Source organism: Halyomorpha halys, unplaced genomic scaffold (genome assembly GCF_000696795.3).
Source record: "Halyomorpha halys isolate HHAL.00 unplaced genomic scaffold, Hhal_1.1 Scaffold91.1, whole genome shotgun sequence".
NCBI classification, from domain to species: domain Eukaryota; kingdom Metazoa; phylum Arthropoda; class Insecta; order Hemiptera; family Pentatomidae; genus Halyomorpha; species Halyomorpha halys.
Window position 1 is genome coordinate 2,778,860 of NW_027110755.1, and position 9,932 is coordinate 2,788,791.

Here is a 9,932-nt window from a genome sequence, read left to right on the forward strand (position 1 = left end):
TTTTTTTTTATATATATATTTTTTAACTTAAAAAAAAATATACATAAATATGTATTTATCATATGAATAATATTTTAAAGCAATTATGTTAAAATATGTACAAAAAATGTACTTAGAGAAAACATAGCTGTTTAATAATGAGACATTAATTAGTAATTGTAATTAAACTAATTGATCAATAATTACTCAGAATGAATTATGAACAAATTACACATGGAAATAAAGAATAATCCTTATTAAAAAGAAAAAGAAAAAACTTTAGAAAAATATTTAAAACTTTTTTTTTTCGCCCAAGACTCCCATTGGAGTCCTATACTGCCTAACCATGGTTGGGGGTCAAAGTTCTTCATTTTGTGGGACCGCCACTCAATGAAAAAAGTCAACGTCCCAGGCCGGATTCGAACCGTATATAGACATCAAATTGGTAAGACTGTGTCTTAACCACTGAGCTATGGGCGGCCCATTTAAAACTTTGGAAGAAATCAATTATTCAGCAGGGTCGGTTACAAAATTATTGCAGATTAAATGCATTTTTAAATTTTCAAATAAAAATCTTCGTTGGTTTGACAGCAGAATGGACTTATCTACCGGCTAAAAGATCTTTCAACATCTACTGATATTATAGGGGCATACTTTTTTTTTTATTTCAACATCTTTATTGAAATTTACAACTACATTCAGTAAATTTGATCTTAGTTAAAATGGAGTGTTACAACAGGCGTGTAGAGCAACTACCCATCGGTAGCACTCTAATGATATTTTACATTAGCAGGTCTCGTAGCCATCTTCTTTTCAGGCACCTCGGAGGATTGTCAGGAATGGAAGAGGATGCAAGGTTAGAAACTAGGGGTTTGAGTGGTTAGGGCATACTTAAATGAAGCTATTGCCATTTTATCTAGTTCAGTATTCTGCATTACCTGGGCGGCTGTGTCATCATTTGTTCCGAGGAGAATGGCTCCAATGGACTGAATGATTTTATATCCTGGATTTTTTTTTAACATGTCCTGTACTTTTTTCTTTATGACTTCTCCGTTTTCTCCACCTATATATTCCAGTCTTTCTATTGCTTCGTTCACAGTCTTTAAATTTTGCGTCAGTGGAAGGTCCTTTTCTTCTAATTTTGTGATTATGTAGGATAAAAATACCACGTTTGCACTTATGTAAGCCAAATCAGTCTTTATTGAGTTAATTGTTAACAAGTTGTTCGCTTTCTCTACTCCAGTGGCGTCAACATTAAGTTTTTAATTTTTTGAAAATTGAAACAATAATATTGGGCTGCATCAAGCCAGGTGCCCCATCGTGTTATCATGGGTTCTGGTGTTAAAGCTAAGTCAGGGGTGTTTCTTTTAAAATATTAATACGACTGGAAGCCTAAAAAAAAATTTTTTTTTTTTACTGTGGACACAAGCTTGTCTACATTTGGAAATTGACCACGCACTGTTTCAGCAACGCGATGAAATGCGTGTGCCAGACAAGTCAAATGAACTACCTATGGATAAAAAGCTTTAAGGGCATTACCAACTTTATTCATGTAAGGTGCTGCGTCTGACAAAAACAACAAAACTTCACCATGAGTGATGCCTTTAGACCAAAGAACAGTCATAGATTGGTTGACAAATCTTGCAATCGTTTCATGGTTACATTTTTCGAGGATTTCACAATTTAGCAAACAGGATTTTGAAGGTCAACACTTAGTCTGCCAACGATTATGTTTGCAATATAACACCCTTTGATATCCGTAGTCTCGTCCACAGAAATCCATTTTCCAAATTCCAGGCCCATCTGAAATTGCTTTTCGAATTTCCGTTGAAGTCTCCTCGTATATAATTTTCAAATAATTTTTTCTTAAAGTGCTTTCATTGGGCATTACTCGGCATGTGTATTTCTCAAGAAAGGTTTTTAAATCCGGATTGCTAATTTTGTAGATAGGAATGTCTGCCCTGACAAATGCTCAGCACAAATCTAAATACATAGTATTGGTACCTGTGGAATTTGAGGTGGAAAGAACTGATGGAATGAAAGTCTGCTTTCTCGAAATACTTTTCTCATGATTCTTCTGATGCTTAGTAGTTTTTATATGTTGTAAGACCTGAAAGCGTTGCAATATTGACACAGCTTTGTCACAACACACACAAAATAAAACTCCTCTACTCGTAAAAGTTTCATTGGGAAACTCACTTTTGTACTTGGAAGCGCAATCCTTTGACTTTGACTTAATTTTAAGCATGCTAAAGTAATGTTAAAACACAATCAAAAATATTTAACTCGAAAAGGTCTAAATGCTGACTAAGATGAGAAGGGACCATGGGAAGGGGGGAAACAGAGAAATGGATTGAGGGGTAAACAAACAAATTCTAGGAAAATACCACAGGAATAAGACCCTTGCTCTTTTTAATTGATTCCGAGAAATTCTCGATGTAATTCTGTGTGAAAATTTATTATTGCCACTGCTTTTAATTTGTGTTCAAAGATGAAGATATAGAATTTTTGCCCACTATTTATGATAAATTTCACCGTTGAGTTTCCTGCGTTCTCTTGAATTTTACATAGTTGCTGCAAAAATTTTATTTACAATTGAACAAATAATTTAAGGAAATATGTGATTCAGGACAAAATACCTAAAAATATGTTAAAAATAACAAATATTTCAGAAAATATGTGATTTACATCAAAATATATGAAAATATGTAGAAAAAGGCCAAATATTTAAAAATATGTGAAATAAAAATGGCATTTTTTGGCAAGAAATGTCTTGAAACATCTTTAGTTAGTAAGGAATCGCAGATTTCATGATCAGGTAAAAATATGTGAAAACATAAAAATTCTATCCCTAGTAATAAGTTTAGATGTGTATCATAACAAGTTCATATGAAGCCATATATGATTTTTTTTATCTAACAACAAATTATAAATTTTGATACCTTAAATTATTCTGTTAGATTTTTTGAATGATTAGAAATAATTTGAGCTAAAAACCTGAAAAATGATCGCATTAAATATGTTTAGTTTACTTATCTCTATGTTTATAACATTAAGGCTGTCTAATGCTAACCATAATTTGAATTCCGATATGCATATTTTGAAGATGATACCAATAAATAACAAAATAAACCTTAAAATTAATGAGTCAAAATTTTTAGTATTAACACCCACTGGGTTTAAAAATTATCAACAAAAAAAAAATCTAATGTTAAAAAATAGGCTGCATATTTTGATACTCATGTAGAAATTATGTTTTTGAAAAGAATTATTGATTAAACTTGCTTTTCTTCCCAGATACTTACATTAAAAAACAAAACAACATTGGTAAAAATTATATTTTCATTAAGATTGAATAATATAAATTGTAAAAAAAAACAATGATTTACAACTAACCAATAAATGCTACTAAGCATATTTAAATGAACATACAAACAAATTAATAAATACATACCAGTGAAATCAATGGCAAAAGTACAAAATATTTGAGTTCCACCTTTTATATAATCTAAGAAAGAGTATAGACGTTTAACTACACACATTTCAACAATTATTTCTCCAGAACTTTTGTAGGAACCTTTTTTCTTAGCCTGAAACAAAAAATATTATAAATTTAATAAGTTGATAACACTTGAAGTGATAAGTGTAATAGTAATAAGTAACAAAAGAAAAATAATAAAAATAAATTTTTAAATATTACAGCATGTAGAAATTCAATTTGACACACAAAAGAAAATAACTAATTGGGTATGAAATATGAACTAAGATTTAAAACTAAATGATAATAAAATAGGAAATCAACAATGAGAGGATATAAGATAAGCAAATTTTATAAACTTGCAATACATACAGTAAAGTAATAACAACTGATTATAAGTAATATGTTTGTTTTAGTGAGTAATTTGGTTGTTCTGAGTAGGCTAAGACTATATACATTGCATTAATTCCTTCAAGAGGAAAAAATCACTCATGTCTTTAGACTGCTTAACCAGACTGCCTTTTTTTCAACTGTAAATAGGTTTTATATATTATAACGCCTTTTTAACAAAACATTTCTTTCCATTAATAAATGTCCTTTATTAAAAAGTTACTCACAAAAAAAAAATGTTACTAATAATCAACTTTTAATACTTTGATCATGGTTGACAACACATTGGTACTATGAAGTGTTGGGAGTATCAGACAAAAAAAAAAAAATCAAAGTTTTAGCTAGGCAGAATTTTGTATATCAAATTTATTATATTACATAAAGAGAATACAAATTAGGTGAAAACGAAATCCTCAGATTACTATCTCCAAAACAAATAATTAAAATTTCATTCCTTATCTAATTATTAAAATTTAGCTTTTGCAAAATAATTTCTCTTATTTTTATAAATAATTTTCTGATAAAATAAAATAGGGAAATCTAAAACATTTTATAAGCCTAAAAATACTTTCTCTTTGTCGATGGGGAGGGTGAATATGTTTTACAGAGAGTTTACGGTTTTCTTGACTTGATGTATTTCTGTCTGCCTTCAATTCAAACTTAAATACTACTCATATTTCGTTAAATAATAAACTATATATTATATTTCTATTTGGATGTCAAAGCAACCATCGAAACCTTGACAAAAGCAGATGTCATCGAGCATGGGCGCCGGAAGAAATTGTTCATACTACAAGTTTTGAAGAGAAATTGGTTCACTTTTCTGAAGATTTTGATCCTGATCTGACCTTCATAATCATCAGGAAATGATGAGTGACTCTTCCAACAGTGAGGAAGAAGGAGTAAAATCTGGTAATACAGGAACTATATACTATATATATTGGATTCCCCAGTGAGCCCAATGGTTCCAGATCCATCAGGTCTACCCAACAAAGTCATCAAGCCTTCTGGGTCCAATCCTTTACTGGTCCCAGTCCCACATTCCCGAATTTCTGCCCTAGAGCCTACTCTTAAAAGGCTAAGGTAGTGGTAAGGTCTGTCTGCAAAAGTTGTTAGGCATTTGATGGACACCATATTACAAGTCAATCATTCCATATATGCCATCAATTTTAACAAAAGTGCCCCCTTAGCCCATGAACTTCTCAAGGATGACATCAGTTTGGGACATAAAATAAAAGGTAATTCGAGTAAGGTTATAGAAGCAAAGTTAAATCCTGGGGAATTAAAGAAATGTTCACTGATAGCGGAGAATCAGTTTTCAAGTGGTATGCCAAATGAGATGTTACAGTATTTTCATCTGAATTTGATGGCTAAATGGAATTGATACAGATAAAAGGAAAGGACAGAAAACGGCCTGAGGCAATTATAAATTATAATAAATACACAGTTTGGAGGGTAGGGTCCCAGAGTGCTTGGATTGGATTGTTGTGGGTTCGATTCCCACCTGGAACAGTTAATATTTATTTTTTGGCAGTCCCAAAAATGAATCGTGGCAGGAAGTGTTACCCGAATTGTTATGAGAAATATTAGAAAGGAAAGGACATACAGATAATATGCCTGCGATATTGAGGGAAACCAAGGTAATTATGAAATTCTAGGAAGCAGCCTATCAACAGCTGCTTCCAGAAATTTCACAATTACTCCTAAACTAAACATGTAAATTATTCCTTATAAATTGTAAATAATGCCTTGGTAATAACTATTTTAAAAATAATACTAAATTTTAATTTGTAAATAAGTCACTTGTAAATATTATTTAGTTAAGGTGTAACTGTAATTTGTTTTTCTCCTCAAGTAAATAGATTTACCCACTTCCAAAATGTAAATACCTTTGCGTTGGCGTTGTAAATGGATTCCAATTGGTGTGTTCTTTTTTTTTTTTTTTTTTTTTTGTATTATTTCATGCTGTCTAAATCTTTTGTAGAAAATATGGTGACATAAAATAACTTTCTAGAGTCCTCATTCAGTAATTGTGTGAAATAAAAAACCTGCAAAACACTCATGTTTCACCTGATTGCATACATAATCTGTGGTAAACACAGGTGACAAAAACATGACGTCACGGGTAAAAATCGGATATTTTAATTTTATTGGCTAAATATTACATATTATACAGTATAGTATATCATACAATTGAGAGTTTAATATAATAAAATAAATTAGTGTACTTTTTTTAACTCTCAAAAAATATTTTACCAATTTCCCAGTCAGTCTCAGTTGTTTGGATATTGTACTAATATTGAAGCACAGTAAGAGGTTTTGTTTCAAAACTGTATATGTTACTTAATCTTAATGTTACTTATTATTATTATTATCATTACTAAAACCACTGCAAAGTATGGTGTAGATTCGTTGAGTAATGTTGAAGCTATTTATATTTTTAAAAAAATATATGATTGCAACTTTATAGCACGTATTAGTTAATTTATGTTACCAAAACATAATAATAAAGTATTTCAAAATGTTTAATTTTAACTAAAAAATATAATGAACTTTAAGAAACTATCGATTATATTCATTATATATAAGCCTCAAATTTACAGCTTATACCACTGTTACCAACCGATATGCCATTTATTTCAACGTTTCTTTCATGAGATGCTAAGAACGAATGTCATCGAATATATTGGATCAGTTTATGTCATCAAACAATAATAATAACGTTTATGTGTATGTTTAATTTTACTAAATACATAAATTTATAACAAACTATCAATTGGATTCATTAAATCTATATTCACCCTCAAATATAGCAACAGCAAAGCATTGCTGGGTCAGCTAGTAATTAATAAAATGATGATAAGCTATAGTAAATTATATGAATAAAATTTTATAGCACTAACAAATCTATTTAAAATAAAAGAAAAGTTAAAAAATAAAATATTAAATTTAATTGACATTTATGATAAACTTAAATTTTTTTGAAATACTAGTCATGACAATTAACAAATATATGTTTTTTAAAGAGCAGTGAGGGAATTCAAGATAACAGGCATTGATAGTAAATATAAAAAAATTTCCATATCACATAAAATATTTGTTTACCTTCAATAGGTTTAGTAGAAAGTTGTAATGAAAATTCGATATTTCGTACATATTAGTTAATAATAACTTGAGAAAATTATTGATGAGTAAAGAATAATCATTTACAGGTAGGAGAAATAAAATTTATGATTATGCTTTTGGAAGAGTGTACATGACTTGACTAGTTACATTTAATCTAGTTTTAATCATGCAGCAGTTTGATGGATCAATAAAAACGTATATAGATATAAAAACTTCCTTAAAAAAAAAGGAAATAATAAATTGAGCTTACCTGTATTTCAGGATTGGTTAACGTAAAACGCCTCGATGATGTTTCATCTAACAATGAATTTAGGTTAGTGTAGAACTCACCAATTAAACTGTGGTTGCCGCTTCTATTCCAGTCATAGCAAACAACTTTAATACTTCTTTCATAATCCCCATTACATAGCGATCTTACAGGCAGAGTAAACTGATTCCATCTAGGATTTAAATTGAATTTGATTACCTAAACCATCAAATAAAATATTGTAGTATTTATACATTAATAACTTCAAATAATAATGAAATAAAATTTAAAAGAACCTCTGTCTTATGAATTAATGAGTACATTCCAGATTCTGTAGACTTGTGCAGCTCTAAAAATGGATCTGATTTACCGAACCAGTCTTTTCGGTCCAACTTATGGCCACTGAACTTTAAAGTTACTTCATCTTTATTGGTCTGTAATTCTTCAGCCATTATTTGTATATAACCTAAGTTGGAGTTGGAATTGAGAAAAGATTGACCCTTTTCTTTAGGCTGCAGCAACATTTCAAGCTTGAAAATAATAAATAAAAAAATAAAACTGTTCCATTTAATACGTTAAAAATCCATACGTACCAACTACTTGAAATGAAATATCTTACAACGTAGGGTACCTTTCCTCCATTGATAATTTGAGCTAAAGTGCATGTAGCAAACCCGAGGAAATCATGATCTGCCAAATTAGAACTTGCTGAATCACAATCATACATCTCAAACTGCAATGGCTGTTGCTCTTCAAATCTATAAACCATATGTATCTTAGAAACAAAATGTGGATCATGACAGTTTGAGATCCGCTCAGTTCGATGGTATTCTACCCAACGACTTTCCCCAAACGGGCGAATATATGTAACACACATCGGGTCTGACTTGGACAGAAGATCCATGCCAACCAAGGACCTACAACAATAAATTGGTACATAAACACTGCAGAAGTTTAGGATCTAACCACAATTTTTATTCTCAAGAAAAAAGATGTAAATATTATCAATAATATCAGATTCAAATTAATTTGGGGGTCAATGATAACATGATTACTAGATAAAGATAAATTCCTAATTACCTGCAAGAAATTGAAAGCTCAACTTCAGCGGTTGGCTGTGATGCTGATCCAGGTACAAAAGCCATTACACTGACGTTAATATCAATATGATTCAAACATTACCAGGAAGCAACAAGTACAATCTCATGAAAACATCTAACTACTGACATCGTGGACGTACACTTAATGCCAAACCTACGTCAATGAAACCTGACCACTCCCACTTTTTTCAAGACCAATTTACGGTCATTTAGATCAATTTTCGCTCCCAGATGAAGTTAAAATTATTGCGTTAGATTACTCAGAATAGCCACTGAATAAACCGACTACTGAGTAGGTTAAATATACGTGACAAATAGTTATCTTTGCCCATGCAATGCAATAATTCATCACGAGATGATATCTCGGTGTTTTAGAGTAATTGGATAGATGTTACTATTGATAACAGTTCCAATGAAGTAGTTTATAAATTTGTTATTGAAATTATGAATCCGAATAAAATGAGTAAATGTTTTGTTTGAAACACAATGGCTATAACAAATAGAGGCAACGAAATGGATCCACCCTTTCAAAAGATATTTATTTATTTTTCTATTTAGAGTTTATAAATAGTGATTCCGAAATACTTTATATTTTGCCTCATAAATGTGTATCCAAATATCTTCATAAATGTCTATGGTGGGCTTGAAAACTATTTATTGGGCCACTATTTTAAAACGAAACGGTGGATAGTAATGACGAGTTCCGAGGATCATTGTGGGGTTCCCTTTGACTTTAGTGCCAAATTAAAATCTGTCTAGTAGTTTCAGAGAAAAGTATTGGATGATGGAAGAACTTTTTTTTCTTTTCTTTTTATTCGATTCTTGGAAAGACGTATCTTGACATCTTGAACCTTAAATTTTAAGGGGAGATTACATTTTTTTTTCTTGTTCGTCAAATACATTATAGAAAATAATAAACTATGGTAAAATGATTATTTGTTTCAATAATCAAATTGAATAATCATGTAAATTCAGATATAGAAAGTCAATAAAATGTAATTTTAAGAAACAAGGTCTTTCAGTATTGTAGAAAAATCAGAAGTTAGTCCTGTGAGAAGACTGAAGAAGGGCAGTTGAAGACAAAGGTCAATATGTTGAAGAATTGAAACCAGGTTTAGAGGGAACATTAGCTAACCACTTGTAATATTTAACTATCCATGATATGCTAATTTTGCCACATGTTTTCCAGGTTTTCAGGCAGGGAGGAAATAAATAAATAAAAATGAATGTAAAATCTACAATGTATTTAGTAACAACTTTTTTTATTATAGGAAATTTAAATTATTTTTTTTTTTGGTATCATTAAAATATATATTGTCTATTAATGGATGTTTTTAGGGGCTCATTTGATATACACTACTTTTTCTAACAAGTATTGTAATTGTAAATATTTTGGAGTAGAAAGAGTTGTGTACATCAACACAAAAAATGTTAAGATTAGATAAAACAGTGCTTTTACTTACATATTGTTTTTATTTTATTTTCATTTTTTAAATAGCAATATCCTGATATTACTTGAAAACACAAATCAGTTACTAGTTTTTCACTTATCAACCTCATTCACTTCATTTTCAGTCAGTGGTCCAGACCATCCAGACATGAGGTGTCAATA

The 9,932-nt window shown here is 30.3% G+C and overlaps 1 protein-coding gene across 2 annotated transcripts in view; it reads right to left on the minus strand.

The window, feature by feature from the left end:
• LOC106677217 (copine-8) overlaps nucleotides 1-8,798 on the minus strand; it is an 18,176-nt gene extending 9,378 nt beyond the window's left edge. Inside the window, exons 1-5 of one of the 2 annotated variants that reach the window (XM_014415003.3) lie at nucleotides 8,301-8,798; nucleotides 7,840-8,137; nucleotides 7,517-7,750; nucleotides 7,224-7,439; nucleotides 3,434-3,569 (exon numbers count right to left, since the gene is read on the minus strand). In XM_014415003.3, coding sequence (XP_014270489.1) covers nucleotides 3,434-3,569; nucleotides 7,224-7,439; nucleotides 7,517-7,750; nucleotides 7,840-8,137; nucleotides 8,301-8,365 — 949 coding nt within the window. In that variant the 5' untranslated portion in view covers nucleotides 8,366-8,798. The remainder of the gene's footprint in view (nucleotides 1-3,433; nucleotides 3,570-7,223; nucleotides 7,440-7,516; nucleotides 7,751-7,839; nucleotides 8,138-8,300) is intronic. The other variant, XM_014415004.3, reaches the window with a different exon arrangement.
• Between the last annotated feature and the right edge of the window lie 1,134 nt (nucleotides 8,799-9,932).